This window comes from Motacilla alba, chromosome 1, assembly GCF_015832195.1.
Source record: "Motacilla alba alba isolate MOTALB_02 chromosome 1, Motacilla_alba_V1.0_pri, whole genome shotgun sequence".
NCBI lineage: Eukaryota > Metazoa > Chordata > Aves > Passeriformes > Motacillidae > Motacilla > Motacilla alba.
Window position 1 is genome coordinate 94,526,909 of NC_052016.1, and position 22,454 is coordinate 94,549,362.

At 45.3% G+C, this 22,454-nt stretch overlaps 2 protein-coding genes across 5 annotated transcripts in view; both read left to right on the forward strand.

Annotated features, from left to right (window-relative positions):
• NPAS2 (neuronal PAS domain protein 2) overlaps positions 1-14,061 on the forward strand; it is a 106,688-nt gene extending 92,627 nt beyond the window's left edge. For all 4 annotated transcript variants that reach the window (XM_038128258.1, XM_038128266.1, XM_038128276.1 and 1 more), the window contains 6 exons: positions 386-532; positions 6,206-6,400; positions 7,673-7,845; positions 8,338-8,430; positions 11,241-11,427; positions 12,563-14,061. In XM_038128258.1, the coding sequence (XP_037984186.1) occupies positions 386-532; positions 6,206-6,400; positions 7,673-7,845; positions 8,338-8,430; positions 11,241-11,427; positions 12,563-12,742 (975 nt within the window). In that variant the 3' untranslated portion in view covers positions 12,743-14,061. The remainder of the gene's footprint in view (positions 1-385; positions 533-6,205; positions 6,401-7,672; positions 7,846-8,337; positions 8,431-11,240; positions 11,428-12,562) is intronic.
• A 2,837-nt stretch (positions 14,062-16,898) lies between these two features.
• RPL31 (ribosomal protein L31) lies at positions 16,899-21,980 on the forward strand. Its single transcript, XM_038134926.1, has 5 exons — positions 16,899-16,994; positions 17,585-17,701; positions 19,222-19,347; positions 21,326-21,438; positions 21,915-21,980. The coding sequence occupies exons 2-5, from the start codon at positions 17,595-17,597 to the stop codon at positions 21,944-21,946; spliced, it is 378 nt and encodes a 125-aa protein (XP_037990854.1). The 5' UTR covers positions 16,899-16,994; positions 17,585-17,594; the 3' UTR covers positions 21,947-21,980.
• Positions 21,981-22,454: the final 474 nt, after the last annotated feature.

Here is a 22,454-nt window from a genome sequence, read left to right on the forward strand (position 1 = left end):
ATTAGTAAAACACATCTGGATTATACTGTTATGCCACACTAAGGGCTCCAAACTACAAGCTAATGAAAATAATGCACTCATTTGCCATCCAGTTAAGATGCTCTTGATATTTTAAAGTAGCATACTCCCAAAAACAGTCCTTACAACAGAACATTGTCAACTGTAAGCAGATCATTCTAGCTGAGGAAACTTAATATATGTGCATAACTACACATTAGTGTATTACAAAGTATATTAGTATATTACAAAGACATTTTTATTTTTTAGCTGTGCTTTACAATCAAGAGACCAGTAACTCCTTACAGAACAATGTTCTACTGAGGCCTGTTTGTGTTATAATGACTGATCCCCCCCCCCCCCCTTTTTTTTTATTTCCTCCCCCCAGTTCTCGGCACAATTCAGCATGTTCCAGACCATCAAGGACCAGCTAGAGCAGCGGACACGGATCCTGCAGGCCAACATCCGCTGGCAGCAGGAGGAGCTCCAGAAGATACAGGAGCAGCTCTGCCTGGTCCAAGACTCCAGCGTGCAGGTGCGTTACTACTGGAAGGGACAGAGTCAAGCACCCTCTCTCATGTGACTGTTGATAGGCTTGGCAACTTAAAATTGCTCCGGAGTCCAGGATATCTTGACAAGCAGAAACTAGCTCATCTGAATGAGGATGTTGCCCTCTAAAAGCCTCTTGAGTAACCTCTGTCAAGAAAGGTTTAAAAGCTCTCTGGAAGAAAAGAAGGAAGGAATACCTCAGCCTCAGGAAGAGGAGAATAATTAGAGTAATTTACAATAGCATTTTATTACTTTATCTACCAAGTCTTCAGACTGAGCGCTGTAGTAGAAAGAATGTTGAAGTTCAGACTTCCTTGTCACATTAAAACCCCCGAAATTCTGCTGATGTTCATTTGTTCACACCTCGCAGGTATCTGAATTTTTTCTTCACCAGACAGGCTTAAGCCTTTAGGGTGAAGCTGCCTGAGCCTGCTCTGCTTCTGCTTTTGACACCTCCTACACAGAGGTAGAATTCTCTAGTACAGTATGTGCTTTGTACCCCTTACATCTACCGAACCTCAGAAATAATAGTAAGTGCAGTTTAGTAGATCACAGGTTTCCTTTAACAACAAATGGACAAACCATCCAGTTTTAAGTTTTCTGATAGTGGGTGATTACTGCTACGTTCCTCATAATTTAACTATAAATGCCAGGTTAAATGATCCTTGCTAGTAATGTGGCACTGGGGACTTCATGAGTATTATACTAACAAGATGATTTTAGAAGACAAGCTTTGTCAAGGAAACAAACATCTCAAGAGTATTTTACAAACAGGATGGGACCTACTAAAGTCAGTGGGAATTTTGCTTGCAACTTCCACACAGAAATAGACTCTCACCCATCATCAGCATCTGTGAAATGTAGTTTCACACATTAACAAATTGGGATTGTATGTTTAGGTAATTAAGGGATCAGCAAAGCCAAATTAGAAACTTTGCCACCTGAGTTGCTGCATGTGCATTGTTGTAAGATGACACAGCAGCTGTGGGTTCCAAACCCAGAACTCCCTGTTCCTGGTGCCATACAATCACACAGGGAGACCAGGTTTAGCTTCAGCATGTTTCTTCTATTGGTTCTCCACTGACTTTGATTAATGGGAAGAGAAAGTCTCTGTGCAATTAACAGGTGTTCAGAATCATGTCATATGTCTGAAAGCTATTATTGTTATTATGAATATCAAGACATGATATTCTCACTTCCTCTCTTTTTAATTGGGTGACAACCATTACTCTCTCCTGGTGACGTCTTCAATAATCATACACGCTTTTTTTTTCATTATTCAGGCAATAGAATTTCAGAGCACATTTTTATATGCAAGAAACAGATTTTATTTTTAGAAAGCTGTCTCCTATGTGCATTAGGGTGCATTTAACAGCACAAAGACCATGGGACAGATTCTCAAATACACTCAGAGGGAGCTCAGGCAGAGGCCCAGACGGTGAATAAATGGTGGGTTGATCTGTATTTCCCCCCACCCCTTACCAGTTTGTAGCTCTGAGTTACACCATCTGGGTGATGCCTACTCCTACGAAAACTGCACCAGGTTGGACCAAGTATTTTCACACCATTACAAGTTCTCTTGTGCCAGTACCTACCAATTCCCAGCTTACTGCAGATGCAGTACTGAAAGGCAGGGAGAATGGAAAGGGCTTGGAAATGCAGGGGGCTGCATATTTGCCTTAAATGGCAATGCTGGATGGGGATCATCCAGCAATGCTGGATGGAGAATACATCCTCTGTATTTTGTGTGCTTTTTGGCCTTCTCAGGGCAAGCAAACAAGGTGATGAGATGCAAGTGGTCACACTGACCTCCTGGCCAGGACCTTTTTCTTCTCCCACTTTCTCTAGGTAAAAAACAAAAAACACACTAAGAAATGACTGTGCTGTTGCAGGGATAAATTGAGATGAGGATTAATTTTTGTCTTCCTTTGCTAGGGGCAATTTGAAAGAAAGCTGTACACTTTTGCACGCAGCTCTTTTTGACACAAGCAGCAAGGAGTAAACTGTTAAATCAGAAATCCAACCACGTGCTTTGCTGCACAGATTTCATCATTCAGGGAGCTGGATATCTGCAGACATTGATCTGTGTCTACTATCAAAGCTAAAATGCATAGTAACAAACTGGCTACTATCAAGCACATTTCTGGTGTCTTTAATACACTGTGTAATAGAGCTGTAAGCATGGGGGAGTGATGTAGGCTGTCTGAAAAGAGGGAAATGTTCCCTGATTTCACCTTATTAGCTGATTTATTAGCATATCATCCCCACTGGTTCACTCCCTTCCCCATAGAAGTGTGCAGGTAGCTCCATGGAGAATTAAGCTCGATTTCCATTTCCTTCAGAGATCTTTAAAACTGAGTACAGCAGCCCACCAAGAAATGCTTTCCCAGACAGACAGATGTTGAGCACAGTAGTCTGCATTAGAAATGGTTTGCAGGAGCCTTGTGCAGAGAAAGATGAAACTATCGGGAGGGTTGCAGGCCCTGAATAAAAGTGTTCAAAACGCCATTAGATCCCTGTCACTGCTTTTCCCGACAACGAAGGACAAGAGCAGGAACAGTAACCTCAGAAGTCTGAAGGATGCTGTGTCTGCTCCAGTTTGAACAGTCTAGCTAATGATTCACAGATGCAAGAGGAAGGCAGAACGGCTGAGCCTGACTAGCTTGCAAGAACTACAATCAAGACCATCCATAGCCACCCATCATTTGCAAAGCAGGCTCTCTTCGAAGCCATGAATCTCAGCTTCCCAGTGCTGTGCTTCTCATCTTTATATATTTTACATAAAGAAAGAGTCTTGATGCCTGTAATGATGAGCCCAAAAGCTATAATCCCCTGATTATCCAAAGAACAGGTAGAGTCAAAGAGATGTTTTCCTCAGGATGCCTTGTCAGTGTGGTTCAGCCATTAGCTCTAGGGCCCTTCTATCTTGGAATGAGGGGGCAGCAGTGTCAGAGGGCCCCTCCTCTCCCTTGCTGCTTTGCTGTGTATGTTAACAATCTGGCCAATTAAAAAAATGTTTGTAAGATGCTTCACTGACCTTGCAGTCCACAAAATCACACACGAGACATGTCATTAGCAGCAGTACAGTTGGGAGGCTGCTAATTTATCTACTTAGGGGAAGATTTTATTTTTTATGAAAAGGTTTTTCTTGTTATTTAAAGCTGCTGTATTTCAGTGTTTTGGGGGAATTCAGACAAGACTATCACAAAAGAGGCACATTACCAAAAACCACCATTAATTTTGTACAAATTAAGCTTTTGGGTTTAACTAACAGGTGGAAATTCCATGCTTTGATCCTCTGTCAGGTTAACTCTTGTTTTGATACAGCATCTTGAGTTTTCAGTTCTGCAGGGACACGGCCACCATTGCTTCCTGCTCTAAGCTTGTTTTTTCCAGGTCATTTATGTCCAGAGGGTAGCAATGCTGCTTTGGCCATTATAATGGCAACAGAGGGTCCCCAGATATGAAACACTCAGAGCCCTCTCAGGGTACGAACATAGGAACAAGAAATTGGCCTACTGGTATAAACTTGGTTCTAAATTTATGGTGTGTTAGTTGCCAACCATTAACCGTGCACGTTCCTACCCAGTGGCACACTCTGGTAATTGCAAAGTAGGTTACTCTGCTTTCTTTGGAGGATAAACTCCTTGGCCTTCATCTGGAAGTGAGGTAAGCACACAGGGAAGTCTCTGCTAAATAAGTACTCTGCTGCAAGTTCACACCCCACCTGACATTCGCCTTGATAGATGTTGAATTTGCATTGGGGCAACTGAGTGTTTCTCCAGTGCTGTGTGCCACATACAAGGAGGACACTAAGCTAATCCTCCTAAAGGTCTTAATTTGCAGTGATCTGTCCAGTAGCAGTAGGCTCACACTCCCTCACCATCACTTTTTTCACATGCACCACTTGCTTTGCCTCTTCCGAATTTTTGTATCAAATTTTGTATCAGTGGTGACCGTCTCACTGCTAGGGCTAATCAAGTGAGTTCATGTACTAAACATGTCCAAAACTTAGCTTCTATGTCCAGAAATAAACAAGAAAATGAATTTTTATTATATTTGTCTTTGGTTTATTCATAATAAGACCTATTTACTTGGCAGAAGTTGCAAGACCATCTGTCTTTCTGATACGTAATGGCTCCAAACTCAGTGAGCAGTGTTTTTAAAAGAAAACACTCAGAGCTAGTTTCAGACCTACTGCAAGCAGCAGCCCCAACCCTGCCACTTGACCCATTTATTCCTATCAGACATCTCTGAGATGTGGTTAGCCTACAGCACCTGAAACAAGCTGTGGCTTTTCCTTAACTGCCCCCCTCTCCCAGCTGATTAATGTAAGCTTTGTCTGTACCTTTTTTCCTGGGTAAAATTTTGGCACACATAAATTAATTAAAAATTTATCATATTTAAATAAGCTGTGTTTTTAAAGCTAGATAAGTACAACCATGATGGATCAAACCATACATTTGCAGAGAAAAGCAATACGTTATGCTGGGCCTTTGGAGAAAGGTATGGGCTTTTTCCAGGAAAAAGTAGAGGGGACCTGATAGTTTAGGGAATTGTTAATACAGCAATAAGCTGCACAAAGGTGTACTAATTACTGAGCATACCTCAGATGTACTGCTAGGCATGAGACTGATGGATGAATAATGAAGAGAATAATTGTGATTCTGATTTCATTTAAAACTTAAGTAAAACTTAAGTAGCTCCACTTAAACTAATGGAGTTCCATACATGTAGCAGTGGTGTGGAATCAGAATCAGATCCAAAAATTACATCAGCTGTGTGGGATGCATATCTCCTTACAGCCCTTGGTGGTAGAAAGGCTAGATCTGAAATGTGCAAAGAGGGCTTGTGGCATTAATAATGCATGGTTTTAAAAGATTACTTTTCCCTCTTTACAGCGGTAATAAAAGAAATAGCCCCTAGAAAAGCAAAAATTCCCAAGTCCTATAACTTTTAAAGAGGAAAGCTTCATCTTGAAATGTAAAAGTAGAGAGGACATCATTTACAGAAACACTAAGAGAGGAGCTGCTAGCTCTTTTGCACGAGTGAAATGCATGGCACAGTTAGGAAGAACACCAGGTGACAGTTACCTGATGGGAAATCAGATAAATGACAGTGACTGTCTGTTTACACATCCTGTCAATGATAAGGACACCGCCATTCAGCTTGGAGAGCTCTGGCCTGACTGTGGCCTCATTAAAAACATTTGACAACTCAGCTGGGTGTAAAGTGTTGAATTTCCAGAGACAAATTCAAAGATAGTTCTGTGTGAAAGGCAGGTGGATTTTGTTGAAAGGAGAAACAAAAGGACTAAAAAGACACGGAGTTCCTCTCTTCTCTTTGGTCAGGATGCCCCAGAACATAGTGAATGTGCTGGGAACTGCTCTTAAGAGGGCTGTGCCTGCCCCACTGAGAGAGGACTTGCACCTTCCAGACACATTTCACAAGTAACGGGTGCACTTGCAGAACAAGAAGACAAGAAACTAGAGACAGTGGAGCTGTTAATGTAGGAATGATAGGTGATTTCCAGCTAACAGTAACAAATCCAGAAATGCAGTAACTTTATTTTGGAATACACCTTTGGATTTACTTCTGTCACATTCATTATTCGAAACATCTGGGCTATGTAAATAAATCCTCCCCTCTTCTTTTCCAGATGATCTTACAGCAGCCAACCGTGTCCCTGAGCTTTAGCAATACTCAGCAGCTGGACCCACAACAGCTACAGCAGAGATCAGGGGCTCTTTCTCAGCAGCAGCTTGTCCCCAGTTCTCAACTTCAAGGGCAAATCACATCTTCACAAACAACAAACCAGCAGTCACTGAGAGAAGCAAGCGTGATATCGAGCCAGGTAATCATTTCTTTGAACAGAGAAGCATTTAGATGGAAAGGAGACACTGAGCTGTTATTAAACAAGCAAGTGAAATCATGTCAGTCCTGTAACTATGCCTTTGCCTTCCCTTTCTTATTCTTCTGTAAAAGGGCAGCCTATAAAAAGGGTTTCCCTCCAGCATTTACCTTACCTTAAAGCCTTTTTTTAAGACCTCAGCCAGGAGGGTTACTTGAGCAGCTGTTTCAGCTTGAAAATGGAGCAGGGGGGCATGCAAAATGTGTGAGTGACTTACTGGTCTTCAGGTGGTCCTGAAAGAAACCTGACTGATCACACTGGAAACTTGAAATAGTGAGACTCTCAGAATACTTGCTCCCTGAGCCCAGTCAGACACCAATGCAACAAAGCCTGTCTTTGGTGCTGTGGTGGCACACATTGAGATTCATTTGAGACCCTCAGGCTGTGAACGTTAACAGGTTCCTGCAGAGCAAAATAAAGTTCAGCCTGAGCAGTAACTGAGATCTGTGAAAGCTATTAGGTTTGGCACTGTATTTTTTGTTCATACTGCAGGTTTCTCAACATTTCCAGTGGTTGCTCTTCCACCCACCTGTTGTACCTCCTCCACAGAAAACTGAGCTCCTCTGCTTCCTGATTGTGTGGCAGGCATATTTCCATTATTGTCTTTAGAGCCCCCAGCTGTAGCATTTCACCACTTCATACCTGTGTTATGATGCTCTATTAAAAGTAGAGAGTGTATGTGCATAACAAATACAGGGCAAGGAGCACAAACTGATGCCCAGAAAGTTCCAGTGCAATGTAAGAAAGAGCTTCTTTGTCACTGTGCAAATGACCACGCACTGGAACAGGTAGCCCCGGGAGGGAGTGGAGTCTCCCTCACTGGAGATTCCCAACAACCGCCTGGACACGATCCTGTGCCATGTGCTCTGGGATGACCCTGCTAGAGGAGGGAGGCCTGACCACATGGCCCACTGTGGTCCCTTCCAACCTGACCTGTTTTGTGATTCTGTGAAATAGGGGAAAAAAGAAAAAAAAACCCACGTATTTTTCTTTGATCTTTTCCCATCGTGGGGCTTGGCGGCAGCTCCTCACGCTTAACCGTGCTCCGGCCTTAACTGGGGGGTCGTTTGGGTTTGCCGGTCGGCAGGAGCGGGCCGGGGGCAGCCGTGGGTATGACAGTCGTTTCGCTTATGGTGACAGCAGCCGGCTGGCGGCACGGCCGGGCGCTGGTGCCGCACTCGGGCTGTCTCCCCGCTCTCTCCTCTTCTCTTGCAGGGCCCGAAGGCGGCGCGGAGCGCGGAGCTGGCGCCGGGCGGCGGCCGCGCCCCGCCCCGCCCCGCGCCCGCGCCCTTCGCCTCCGGCGGCGGCGGCCCCGCGGCGCCCCCTGGCGGCCTGTCCCGCGGCGGCACCCCCGCGCCCGCCGGCTGCAGCCACGACCAGCAGCTCAGGTACGGGCGGGCCCCGCGCTCCGCAGGGCTCAGCTTCCCGCTCTGCCCGGCGGGAACAGCGGCCGCGGCGCACTCCAGCTCTTGGGACTGCAGGAATGCACGGGTGGATTAAAATCCCCAAAGTGTAGCTGTCTGACCCTGTGGCGTAATAAAACTGATACTTTGCTGCTGGCTTTGAGGAACACTAGGTGAATTTAACCGAAGTTGTAAAATATTATTCAAGCACCTATCTACTTAGAAGATAATAATGGTAAAAAACGTGATTTATGAGGTGTATGTGCGGCACCCAGATCACCCCAGAGGGCAGGCGCTGCCCCAGCCTCCGCCTCGCAGTGCCCAGGCTGCGCCTGCCACAGCCAGCAGCTGGGTCACACCTCCTCACGCCCAGCCTGGTGCCGTGCCTGTGAAAATGCCGTTTCTCTTTCCACACTGTGGGATTTGTATGGTCCTTCTCTTCCAGTAATGTCTTTTTTTTTTCCCCTCATATGGCAGATTGTTGCTTAGCCAGCCTATTCAGCCCATGATGCCTGGGTCCTGTAATGCAAGACACCCTTCAGACCTCAGCATGGCGGGATCCCAGGCCAAGTACGTGCCTTGTCGAAGATAAAACATCAGATAAAACATTTTGAGGGGAAGTAGCCTTCTTTTGTAAGATGACGAAGTAGTTATAAATATTGGGAATGTGTTACTGTGCTGAGCCTGCCTTCCAGCATCAGGGTCAGCCTTACCCTGCCTCGTCATATCAGAAGGAGTGACAGAGAGAAACACAAAGTGCCAGTGGCGTTTTAACAAGCCATAGCTGGGGGAATTTTTATCCCAATAAATAGAACTTCTGACCCACCAAAGGTAAATGTGAGAAAGTCAGCACTGGCTCAGTTAAATGACTGGTGAAAATAGAAAGCCTCACCTCAGTTGTTTTGTCTCCTCAAAACTTAGATGAAGGAAGCAGAACACGCTGGTCAAAATATACCCTTTTTTTAAGCTGGTTTTTTTCACTGTACTTAATTGTGAATTGATGAAATAATAAGCAACTGTTTGCACATCATTTCTTTAAAAATAATTATTTTTACAATACAGTACTCTTCTAATGTTATCTCAGGAATGTAGGTATTCAGTACTTCCTTTTCTAAACATCATTATTGTTGTTAAGGATTATCTTGAGTTAATTTGTCAAATGTAAATACTGTAGCTCTGCTTTTAAGCCTCTGAATAAAAGAGGCCATATTTGCAAAGATGCATTTCCCAGTTCATGTAGACTTGACTCATGGGACCCTTTTATAGGAGCTCATCTCCTCATACAAGTACCCAGACTGTAGCATTTCTAACTAAACCCTAATGTTGAACAGCTGTTGAGTGAACACAAGCCACACTATGATCTCATCACCCTTTACAGGATAAACAGAATTAGGCTGGGTTGGCAATAGTTCCATTGTGGTTTTGCCCACAGCCTTCCACAAAACAACACATATTTAAGTTTTGCTTTGCAAAAGCAGAATGGCAAGAGGAGATGAGTATTTTGGTTCTGTCACTTCCCTCGTTCCAGAGGGTTTCTAGAGGCTTGTCCTGTTCTAGAGCGGGGCTGTCACGATCCGCCCTTATGGACGAGATTGTGATGGTTCGTTATCTGATCTCAGGGTACAAAACACCAACACGGCAAGGGGGTTTGCAGCAACAAAATCAATGTACTTTATTGAACAATCACAGCAAAATGCATTGGAGGGAATTGGGGAGAGAGAGAGAGAGAGAGAGAGAGAGAGAGAGAGAAAGAAGAACCCTATAGGAAAGGAAGGAAAGACAGAGTAGGTATATCTACCAACATAGAGGCGATGCAATTCTTCGAAGTCCAGTCGATGTCCAGTCGAGGAGTCGCCTTTACGTTGGGGAAGATCTTCAAAAGGCTAGCTGACTTGAGGGGCCTTTTATATTGAAAGTTGGGAAGGAGGGGGGGGAAAGAACACAATAGTCTTATGATCTCAACAGTGGGGAGAGCTATTATTTTCCTGGTTCACTGCCTGCAGGCAAACATGATCAGTTCGATTAGCTGTTCTCCCCACACACACTGCCCTCCTCCCCCCAGATTACAGGTTTCAGTCCTTGAGGAGAAAAAGAGTCTTGTCCACATAGGGATTTCATGTCTCAGTCTTAGAGGGAGTGGTTTCTCCCATCTCAGTCCATCTGCCACGGTGGTTGTAGACTCTTCTGTGGAGACCACCAAAGGGTAATTCCAGAAGAGAGTCCAGCCAGGCTTGGGGGTGGAAAACTCCAGGCCATTGTTACAGAGCGGTGCAGGCGAAGGAAGGTCAAGATGCTCCTCATCCTTTTCACTGGGAGCAGTGTAGCGTGAGGTACAATAACTCAAGTTCCAGTCCCGGGAACTTGGCGAACCCCCACCAAACCAGGATGTAGGATCCTTTTTCTTTCGGTGGTCTCAGTCCTTTTTTCTCGACGATCGTGAGGCAGATGAGAAAGCAATTTTGGGCAGAGTCTTACAGGGGCTCATGGTGATGGGAACTGCTGATCATACGTGGCAATATGTGTATGAGCAGCCTAAGAAGTAATCAACCCTAGCCGTGTGTCTGCAGGCGATCACCACCCCCCAGGCAGCCACAGGGGAGCACAGGCAGCAGGGCAGGAGGTGCATTTGCTTCTCTCCTGCTGCAGTTCAGAGCTCAGCATATTAAAACAGAATCAAAGGCCGTTTGGTATAATGAGCCAGGGATGTGAATGCTGTAGCTGAAGACAAGATGTGCATAAGCCAGAATCCTTAATGAATCTAAAATGTGATCTGGATTTTGAGATGAGATGTATTCTTCCCTCCAAGCCCAGCTGATGCACAGAGTAAGGGAAAGCAGTGCTGCCAATAGTGCTGTTGTTCCTATTAGCAGGTCCCATGCACTAGAATCATTAATTGGGAATTATTTGGGGGGTTTAGGCTGAAGAAGTCATGGGGAGACCTTACAGCAGCCTTCCAGTATCTAAAAGGGGCTACAAGAGAGAAGGGGAGGGACTTTTTACAAGGGCATATAGGAATAGGACAAAAGTTAGTGAATTCAAACTGAAAGAGGGCAGGTTTGGATTAGATATTAGGAAGAAATTCTTTACTGTGAGGGTGCTGAGGCACTGAAACAGGTTGCCCAGAGAAGTGGTAGATGCCCTATCCCTGTAAGTGTTCAAAGCCAGATTGGTGGATGGGGCTCTGAGCAACCTGGTGTAGTGGAAGATGTCCCTGCCCATGGGAGACAGGTCGGCACTAGATAGTCTTTGAGGTCCTTCCCAACCAACAGCATGCTGTGATTCTATGATTTAGGAAGACTAGAGATTGCCATCCCCCTTCTAAGAGAAGACCTTTGTTTCCAACACTTTGTTCTTGATTGTTTTGCTTCTTTCCTCCTTAGGTATTCTCAAACCCAACAAATCTTTCAAAGTTTGGAAGTGCAGACTTCCAGCAGCAGCTCTCCAATCGTACTGATGGGACAAGCAGTGTTAAACCAAGGGTTCACCACTACCCCTCCTTCCCAGCCATCCTCTTTGCCACCTATGCAACTCCAGCACCAACAGCATCAGCAACAACGCTACCTGCAGGTAGGACAGAGAGGATGATGTATAAAGTGTGCACACAGAGTAACAAGGTGAGTGGGCTGTGCAAAAGGGGCCCCAGGTTTCTGCTGGAGCCTGATCCTGGCAGAAATGTCCATTTAACAGATTCTGACTTCTGATGTGTGACACACTGCTATAGTGGCCGGTATTAGTACAGCAAGAGAGCAGTGGGAACAGTCAGAATATTTAAAGGAAATTACTAATTCTGTACATTTAAAACATAATCAGATTATCTTGGATATATTTAAAGTTTATTTCCAGCTGGAGAAAATCAGTGCCTTGGGATTTGTTCTGTTCTCTTTATTCAGTATAAAATTTGCTTCGTTTACAAGTCAAAAGATGATTTTTAATTACCAGCATCAACATAAAATAGATCTGGATCAGATATCTGGATCCCTTCAGGAAACTAACATATTTTCTCAACTCCACAAGGCAAAGAAGATAAAGTGGAGCACGTTGCCTGGAAGAACCAGGTGATTTGAAGATGTAAAAATACTTGTTTTTTGACCTAATTCAACACATACTAAAGTAAAGGGGGTAAATGAGGTGTGTGTATTCGTTCAACAGGAGCTGAACTGAGTCTCTGAAACCTGGTCACATAGCCATTGGCATCACAGAAAGAGTACAACCAACCTCAAAACATTAAACTCTTGTTATTGAAATGAATTTCTTATCATTGCCTGAAAATTAATGAAAAAAAGTCTGGCAGATACTGTTTCCAGTAAATTCACATCAGCTTCAACACTGCAAGGTCACACCCAACTGTAAGCTCAGGAAAAGGGATGGCTAGAAAGGACAGCATGAGGCCCCTTAGAATTCTGTTTCATTTCTGCTATCCGTCTATGTCATTTCTGGCATGTTCACCCACACGTTTCCCAAATAGGCTTTTCAGGATATCCCAGGCAGTGCATTACTGTGAGAAAACCTTTTCAATGCCTAATTGCAATGTTCTTTGTTGCAATTTATGTCTATTCCTTCTAGCATTAGTTAAGCTAGCCTCATGCCAAACAGCTCCAGAAATAAAATCCAGCAAACCAGTAGTATTTTTAAGCATCCTGTAACCTGAGGACAAAGAGCATTAACGAATCAAAAACCACCATAAATTTTATTTTAACTGTAGGTCCAAACACCAAGTTCTTTGCACAATGAACAACCTGATTCTTTGCTCCTGCCATCTTACTCACCACAGCAAGGAAATATGGGGTATCATCAGACACAGCAGCAACAGCAGCAACAACTAACATCAAGAAGAAGGAATAGTTTATCAGAATCATCAAATTTACCACAGCCACTGCGATAAGAGTCCCACCAGCACAATCAATGCACGATTAGCTTTAACCAATGGGCACATGGGGCAGAAGAGAGTGACTTTGTACTTACTGTTCTGGCTTTTGCACAAGCATTTCTTTCCAAGCTCTATGACAGAAGTACGCCCAGAGTGCAGACTGCCACAGACAGCGCGTTCACGGCACGCTGGCTTCCGTTCGCACTGTGTCGTGAGCACAGGATGTACTGACAGAGCAAAATCTAAAGGAGCACTGTCCTGTGCAACCTCCATCACCGCTGGGAGCATGGGAAGAGGCGTTCAATCCCGGCGTGTCACTCTGGAAGCCATCTGGCAATTCCAAAAGACTGTCAACAGACTTATGAGGTACTTGGCCTTCACTGTTTCAGTTCTTCTTTTGTGTATGAAAAGCACTGCATCAAAGGTCTATCGAGGAGAGAACAAGAGATTATTTTTATTATGATTATTGTTATTATTTTGCACAACTGCACAGATGAGAAAACTAGGCACTTTCTGTAAAGAGAAGTTTGTTTCTTTATTCTTGTGGCCAAATTAGCACATCCAATGGAGGAAAAAGCCCAGCCATTGGTGAAGATGGTCTACAGCTCATAACCCTTGATTTAGAATCTGAAAAGTATTATGCAGCTTACCCTAACTGTTCTTCATTACTAAAAACAAACCAACCAAAAAAAACAAACCCACAACCCACACTGGACTGTTTCCTACATGAATTGTGATTGCGAAGGAGAACTCAAATTGTAAGCACAATCATGCAATTCTCCAGTAGTACAACATGCATCCTTCTTCAACCTAAACTCACCCACTCCAAGTCTCTGAGAAATATGCACTGTGTTTTGGCCCACTGACTTGGGATGCTGCAGACTATTACATATCTCTTTCATTATAACATTTAGGATTAAATTTTCCTTTGGAGGAAAAAAAAAAGAAAATGCACTTTTCGCTTTTTTTGTATGTTTTCCGTTGATATGTTTCTAAGAAAGATTTTATGTAATTATTAAATGAAAAGTAGTGTATTGTACAGCTGTTGTAATAATGACCTATTTCTATATAAAATAAAATTATATGGAATTATGTGGAAATTATTTTGTATATGAAATATCAACTCATTTCACAAGTATAAAGATTGTGCTTGTGCTTTTTTGTGAGTGGTATTTTGTAATAAACTAATGAATTAGAAATGTTTTTGTGAAGGGAACTACTGTTTCATGCTATATACAACTCAAACTATTATTTTTTTCCATTTAATGATGGACAGTTGTCTTTATTTGTAGAATAAAATAAAATAGCCAAAAGGCTTTATTGCAGGACTTGCACACATTTTCCTGTGACTGTTGAACTATGTGATTCACTTTAGACTTTTAATCTTAGCCACAGACTTGAATGGTGTTGGGCACCCAGTTAGCAAAACCAAGTATTTTCCCTTGTAGTTTTTGTCATGGCATAGACACTGAGAATGAAAGCTCAGGAAGTTTTATTAGCTGCAAGCAAAGACAGCTCATTTTAAGCACCTTTAAAACTTTAAGCACCTTTAAAGACCTCAGGCAGCTTTGTACTTCCAACCAAAGAGTTTTATATTAGCACAAAACAGATGGTTTAAAGAACAGTTTGATTCAGCACAGGCCAGGGCTTTGACCCATGTCCAGCTTCAGCTTATTAAGACACTGCTGTCCTGAGTTTTGGGGCACATCTCTTCTGGAATACTTGCTCTGTAGACAGTCTGGTTTCTACTTTAGCATGCTTGTGCAGGCTCCTTCTCATGTTAAATTCAAATTGACCTCAGATGGAGAAGCCAAGGTACAGTCTTGCTTTCCCTCTGCAGACAGGGAGAACCTCCAGCACAGACTGAGGTGGGTAACTGAGCCCAAGAATGTCTTCATTCCCCTCAGTACGGCTGAAGGGGGATGGCCCTCAGGGCAGCTTGCAGCCACTGGAGCCAGCATTAAGCTCAGCAAAGTGCACTCATGGCCTTCCCTCCCTTGAGTACCAAGGACCACATCAGCAGGGCGCACATGTTCTGGTTGCTGTGCCATGGGGGAACAATAGAGGTAACTGGGCTAGGAGCTGGAAACTGTGAAAGTAAGCTGTCACAGAAATGAAAAAAGCTTATTTGCCCTGAGTTCTGAAAACACTAGAAATCTCCTAAAGAAAATTGACAAAATTACCCCGATGCTTCAACTGCAAGATTGGGTGGTAGCACTGATGAGTGCACGTGTATTTCACTCCTTCATTCCTCACTGAGAGAAGATGAGGGAATCAAGTACTGGGTCTGTAAGAAAGCATTTTTACTGCTAACTTCAGTTACCAGCGTGAATTTCCCTGCTCATCCCTTTAAATTCTTGTATTCAGTGAAGCAAGAGTGACCCCTCCAGATGACGATTAGAAAGCTAGATGTGAAAGTTTCATTTAATGTCTGAAGGAACCTCTCTCCTTGCATTAATGTCGACAAACCTAATCAAAGGCCAGTTGGCTAAGCTAGAGGCTAACTTCATAAATCCCAGCCACTCCTGGGAAAGGAAGGGACAAATGTGTAAGCCCAAAGTTCATGCAGGAGGAGGTAATGAAGGAATATGAGCACCTTAGAGGAAATACCTGTGGAAGCGGCAGTTGATGGATCTCAACTACTATGTCGGAAGATACAGGGAGGGAAAATTCCTTTAAGAATTTGTTCTACTCTCAGGGATTACAAACCCAATTGCCAGTGGTATGTCGAAACCAAACTCAGCTTTGCAGCAAATACTTAACTTCCTAAAGCCAGTGGCACTGTAAGCTGTTAGCAGGGAGATGCTGTAAATAGCATGGGGTTGCCTCCTTCTGAGCTGGTTTAATACATTGTTTGGAAGGAAACAGACAGCTCTCAGGAGCAGATTTACATCAAGACTTAGATTTTCATGCTCTTCCCCATAGACGCATTCCAGTTTGGGAGTATTGTCCTTGTTCTCTGTTGCACACACAAGGCAAAGCCAGTCCTCCTGACAGAGCTGGGCTGTTCTAGTTCATTATAGCCAAAACCCAGCTTGTCCCAACGCAATCCATCAGCTCAGGTCGGTTTTCTGGGCAGGTGGGGTGATTACATCAGGCTACTGCCCCACACCAGGATGCCTCGGTTCTGTCTGGGGAACAAGAGCTCCAGATCTGCAAGAGGCAAAATGCTTGCTGGAAGCACCACTGCGCCAAGCTGAGTTACTCACACACCAGGGAAAAGGGAGAGACCCTACAGAGGAAGCGGGCCCGCGGGCACCGAACACCCCGGTACTGGCACACACTGACACCGCCCTGAAGAACACCCCGGTACTGGCACACACTGACACCGCCCCAAAGAACACCCCGGTCCTGGCATACACTGACACCGCCCCAGAGAACACCCCCAGCCCGGGCAGACACTGACACCGCCCCGAAGAACAGCCCGGTACTGGCACACACTGACACCGCCCCGAAGAACAGCCCGGTACCGGCACACACTGACACCGCCCCAGAGAACACCCCGGTACTGGCACACACTGACACCGTCCCGAAGAACAGCCCGGTACTGGCACACACTGACACCGCCCCGAAGAACAGCCCGGTACCGGCACACACTGACACCGCCCCAGAGAACACCCCGGTACTGGCACACACTGACACCGCCCCAGAGAACGCCCCGGTACTGGCACACCCCGACACCGCCCCAGAGAACATCCCCGGTACTGGCACACACTGACACCGCCCCAGAGAACGCCCCGGTACTGGCACACCCCGACACCGCCCCAGAGAACACCCCGGTACTGGCACACACTGACACCACCCCAGAGAACACCCCGGTACTGGCACACACTGACACCGCCCCGAAGAACAGCCCGGTACTGGCACACACTGACACCGCCCCGAAGAACAGCCCGGTACCGGCACACACTGACACCGGCCCAGAGAACACCCCGGTACTGGCACACACTGACACCGCCCCAGAGAACAGCCCGGTACTGGCACACACTGACACTGCCCCAGAGAACATCCCCGGTACCGGCACACACTGACACCGGCCCAGAGAACACCCCGGTACTGGCACACCCCGACACCGCCCCAGAGAACGCCCCGGTACTGGCACACCCCGACACCGCCCCAGAGAACGCCCCCGGCCCGGGCACTCCCCGACACCGCCCCCGGCCGGCCCCTCCCGCCGCCGGCGCAGTCGCTTCCCAGCCCCATCCCGGAAGAGCTCCTGTTTCCCGGCGTGCCGCGCGCGCTCCTTTCCGGCCGGTGCCCGGGCAGGGTGAGTGTGGGCCGGGGCCGGTCCCGCCGAATCCGCCTCCATCCGCCCCGCAGACCCCGCGGCGCGGCGCCGATGCGGCCGGCCCGGCATGGAGGGCGGCCCGGCAAGGGGGGCGCCGGCTGGGATCTCCCGGCGTGTCCGCGTTCGGCGGGAATGGGGCCTGTCCTGCCCTCCCCGGGCCCGGGAGGCCTGCGGGGCTCATGGGACGGGGATGCGGCCCGTGCTGCTGCCCCGGCGAGGAGCCGGTGTGGCCCTGTCCTGTTCAGCCCGGGACGGGCTGAGCTGCGCTCCTGGGTCGCCTTGCAGAGGGAGGGGGCTGGGCTGGCCTGGAGGCCGATGGTAATGCGAGGTGGTCGAAGAGTCTCGGATGCGCTTCCTGCTCTTCTCGGGGAGATGAAAGTAAAGCATCTGTGCTGCTGGGAAGTTGCTGCGTGAAGCCTGCGGCTGGTGCGACCCCGGGGGTTAATGAAGCTCGGGTTTAAGTTTCTCGGTGTGGAGCTGTGCGGTTTGCAATGGGCTGGGGACGGCGGGAGGGAAGGGGACCGGGAAGGTCCGAGATCCGCGTTTGATGTGTGCGCGGTGCCTTTTAGCGTCGCTGAGATGGCTCCCGCAAAGAAAGGCGGTGAGAAGAAGAAGGGGCGCTCTGCCATCAACGAAGTAGTAACTCGGGAATACACCATCAACATTCACAAGCGGATCCATGGCGTGTAAGTTCTTTTCATCACCGAAATTTGCCTTCTGTGAAGTGGCGTTTGGAAGTGGGTGTGGTAGGTTTTACAGAGCAGAGAAGGACTTTCCTTAAAATGTTGTGTTTGTGGTCCCTTGTGCCTCTGTTGTGTCCCGAGGCAGCAGCTCTGTACCTGTGCAGCCCCAGACTTGGCTTGTGGCTTTCAGGAATAAGCCTGTTTCTGTGACTGTGAATGTTCTGGGACCTGAAGTTAGATCAATTTACTTCTGTGCACAGGTTGTCATTCTTTCCCAAGCAAATGCTTAAACTTCAGCCCGCTGAGAAAGTTCCAGAAATTAAATACTGCATAGTCAAATTATTGGTTTCATGTTTATCGCAAAATTGTGTGATAAACTGGGATATGATTTGTGTTTAAGGATATTTGTTGTGTGTAGGTCAGAGTAGCTTTTAAATTGACCAGATGCTGAAGCTCATGAAACTGTAGTGAAGAAGTGCTTCAGAGGAAGCTGCAGAGCCCTTGGATTCTGTGTGTGTGCCTGCAAGCACATGGAAGACACCATCCAAATCCAAACAATTGGTGCAGTGGCTGACATGGAATAGGAGAGAAATGAGGCAGGGGAGCATTGCAGAACCGTGGCTGGGAATGGAAGGCAGTGGTACTCTTTAAATGGCAGTAAGATGTTCTGGCTTTGCCTGTTGATGGGCACTTCATTTTGTTTTAATGCTGATGATCCTGCTGTCCACCTTTCTTTTTGGGCATGATATGCTAGAGTTAAATGCTTTTTATTTAGTGCTTGTCTCACTTGTGATCAAGTACCCGCTTCCCATTTCTAGCACAAAGTTTCAACAGCAGTGTGCACATAATATAACTAAAGATAACCCACTGTGGGACCTCAGGCACTACTGGCACAGCCCCTGTCACAGTGTGGGTATAATAAATATGGCAGAACACTCATGGTGCAGCTCTTACTTCTGCTGTGGATGCCCAGTCCCGCAGGATCTGGCCATAATGGGCATGGGACAGGCTGTACTGGGGGAGAAAAACAGTCCTGATGGTGGTGTTGGTGCAGTCCTGATAGCGTGAAAGAAGGTAACCATCAGGTACTGTTCAGCAAAAGCTGATATTCAGAATAACATCAGTTTTGTTCTTCTATTTATTTCAATACTGATACAATTCTGTCATGGTTATGTTTATGTTGTTATTGTTGCACTGCTTTGCTTGTAGGGCTTTTATTCAGAGTGTCTGTGACACCTCTGATCTCAGTGTCACTGAGATATTCAAATGTGTTGACATTAAAATGAAGGCTTATGATCCAGGAGATCTCGTGGTTGCAACATTTTACTGAAATTATTCTCCCTAAGTGGTTTCTGTTAAAGTTAGCATCTGCGTGCCAGGGTGAAGGGCTGGTCAGGCTGGTGCAGCTGTTTGCTGTTAAGCACAGTGCTTTGGGGGGTTTTATGTTGGGAGAACACATGCAACAAGTGTCTAGTGCTGACAGTGTCCTGAAGTTAAAGAAATGGCTCTTGTGTTTGTCCCAGGGGCTTCAAGAAGCGAGCACCGCGTGCCCTCAAGGAAATCCGTAAATTTGCGATGAAGGAGATGGGTACTCCTGACGTTCGCATTGATACCAGGCTGAACAAAGCAGTCTGGGCTAAAGGAATAAGGTGGGTTTTTGCAATTTTCTTTACTGGCTGAGGAAAAAACCAACATGAAGGATTAGGAAAAAATTGTATACTTCTTGTAGTATTTTCAAGTTTTCTTTGCAAATGCTTCCTTCTTGTGGTGTACACAGCAACCCAATCTGTCACCTCTGTGTTCTGGTCAGCTGTCCTGGCATATTGGTAACAAAGCTTTGGTTAACTCTGGGATTGAAAGAATTTCCTTCTACTTTTAATAAGAAGAAAGCAAAGGAAAGAAGGAGTGAAGGTTTGGGGGTGGAGGGCAGGAAAGAGAAAGGATTGGAGTATTGTAATACTGTAGTACCTTGATCCTTGTTGCAGCAGACTGTTTCTATAAACCTGACCTTTTAGTGATAGCTACAATCCCAGGCTGAGTGGGATTTGTATAGTTTGTCTGAAGAGGAGGTTTTGAAGTGTGCTGAACAAATGCTGCACAAAAGGAGGTGTATTTTCAACAGGGTCATTAATCTTTTCTTGAAAGTACAAATAAATAAGCTGTTTGGGGACCAAAAACTACAACTTCAATTAAATCACTGCTACAAAGGCAGGTGATATGGCATGTGTAAAGATGGTCCAGTAGAACTCCAATAGGACTGGGGCCTCTTAAACTGCAATAAAAGGATAACTCATCTGGATTGATGCTTTGAGAGATGCACACGGGTTTAAACCATGTCTTCTGGGAATTAGATCCCTAAGTCTGGTATATGACATACACAGAATGCTTTGCCTGGCATCGTGTTGCTGACCCTTCTTTGAAAAGCGGAGTGGGAGGATGAGGCTGAGTTCCTGGGTCTTACAGGCAGGGGTTCTCTGCCCTCCCTGTTAAACTGCCCAGTTCATAGGGAGTGAAGAGGCAGCAGTGGAACCGAGAGACAGCATACATAACCCCAGAGCTTGGTGGTGAGGCTGCTAACCAAGACTTCCTTGTATTGACTGGTACAAGTGCAGTCCTGTGGAGCAAGGAGTCACCACATCTGTCTTCCCAGTGTGAATTTGCAGTTTTTACTAGTTAGAATACATCATGTATGCAAAGTAAGGTATCTTCCTCTGGAAGGATCAGCAGAGGCTAAAATCACCGTGTTGGCTGGTATGATAGTCATTGATCTACATAAATTAGTGAAAAATGCTTTTGACTTTGACAGGAAGGGAATAAAGCAAAGCCAGTTCCTGTGTCTAAGGGCTTTGTCCACCTGATGTAATAATAAGTATGTTCTTGAAAAGGCTGTTCTTGCAGCAGGGAGGAGGAGGTTCCTTCACATAGTACTCTGAGCAGGAGTTTCCTAAAATCTTCAGTTCAAGGTGGAAGGTTATGTGAAAAACGGTGTGGAGAAAAAATTCTGTGCCTCCCCTCAGAGCATATTTTGGGCGTTACTAGGTGAGAACAGTTAAGCTGTGATTTGCCTATTACAAACAAAACCATTAAACAATTCAGTTACGATTCCATAGGCTATGTGAGGAAGAAATGATGATCAGTTTTGTGTCCATAAGTAAGACCTTGTTCAGGCTTGATGCTCACTAGAATTTCCGCGGCTTCTGGCATAAAGATAAGCAATACTCTCACTTTTGACAGAGGCTTTGGGCTTTCAGGGTAGACTGTTGGGGTTTTTCCTCACTATTTTATATTGTAGTAGGAAATGCTTGTTGCTAACAGCTGCTTGCTGATCATGTTCACTTGATGATCACCTTCAAGGTGTATTTCCTCAGTAGTGGACTGATGATGCACTTGTGACTTTTATGCTCCTACTGGATTATGAATTCATCTACTCAAGGCTCAGTTAAATCTTACTTCCTAACTTGAATAAAACCAAGCAAAACAAACAAACAAAAACTCCTCTAAGGCAAACAGTAGTTTCTTAAGGTACAAGATTTTGCTCTTGGTATGATGCTGAGAAAGAACTTTCCTATGAATTCATGGGTTTCAGTACATACTGCAATGCAAATTAATCTGCCATCTTCATTTTAGGAATGTTCCTTACCGTATCCGTGTGCGCTTGTCCAGAAAGCGCAACGAGGATGAGGATTCCCCCAACAAGCTGTACACTCTGGTTACCTACGTACCAGTCACAACATTCAAAGGTAAGGAAGGTTCATGCATCTCTCGTGCCATGTGTCTCTGAACAAGAAGCAAAGCAGGACAGCTCCTCCTGTGGTGCAAAATTCAGATGAAAAGCACGCTGCAAGAGTCAAACCACGGGCTTAACCTAGCTTTGCTGTAGAGAACAGGGCTCCCTGATCCACATCAAAAAGGAGTGAAATGATCATGTAAATTTTGAGAGATTGAAAAACAGGGGCCATAGTCACTAGGGTAGTCACTAAGCCCATCCTCTGCTGTCAAAAGCTCAGGCAGGTTAAGCCCTCTCTGCTTGTCATCTGATAAAAATAAATTCTGTAAATGCAACTAAGTTTTTGTTTTAGCGTTTGCAGAAATACTTGTCTATATAGTTTGCTCTTCCAGAAGTAGGTCAGCAGACTAGCCTTGAAACTGTAGGTGTGCTTTCTTGGGAAGACTTCCATCTATATAACAGGTGGTGATAAAATGTCTTGTTTTGCAGGTCTACAGACAGTCAATGTGGATGAAAATTAAATGGATTTTCATTACAATAAAAATATAAAATATATTTCTTAGTTGTTTTTTTTTAATTGTCCAGTCTTTTCAAGCTCTCAACTGTGAAGCATTGAATTGAACAGGTACCAGCCTTTTAAAATATCTTGCTTTCTTTGAATTTGAACATAAAGGTGTAATTTCCTTAATTAAAGATACACTAGGCTTCTGTTTCATGTGAATGGAATAAGGAGATTCCAGTGTTCTTTGTGGGTGGCAGGGTTGTGGTGGGTTTGTTTTGTTCTGGGTATTAAAATACCTGTGTAAAGGCTCTTTAAGTTCAATTTGTTTAAAAACAAAACAAGAAAAACTCAACCAAAACTGCTAGATCAGTATTTCATGTATGTAATCTCATGTGGATGATGTGCCCCACCGGCCTCTAAGGCAGACTCAGTAGGCTTCTCCCAAAGCAGGGAGAAGCTGCTGTACAACACAGAAACAGGGTTTTGATTAGTGAAATAACTGTGATCATGCTACCCCAGGGTATTTG

What these genes read in the sequence shown, in the direction of transcription:
- RPL31 (XM_038134926.1), top strand. Translation starts at nt 17,595, where the DNA reads ATGGCTCCCGCAAAGAAAGGCGGTGAGAAGAAGAAGGGGCGCTCTGCC. An exon ending in CACAAGCGGATCCATGGCGT is followed by an intron (nt 17,702 to 19,221) that starts GTAAGTTCTTTT and finishes TGTTTGTCCCAG; the next exon opens with GGGCTTCAAGAAGCGAGCAC. An exon ending in ACCAGTCACAACATTCAAAG is followed by an intron (nt 21,439 to 21,914) that starts GTAAGGAAGGTT and finishes CTTGTTTTGCAG; the next exon opens with GTCTACAGACAGTCAATGTG.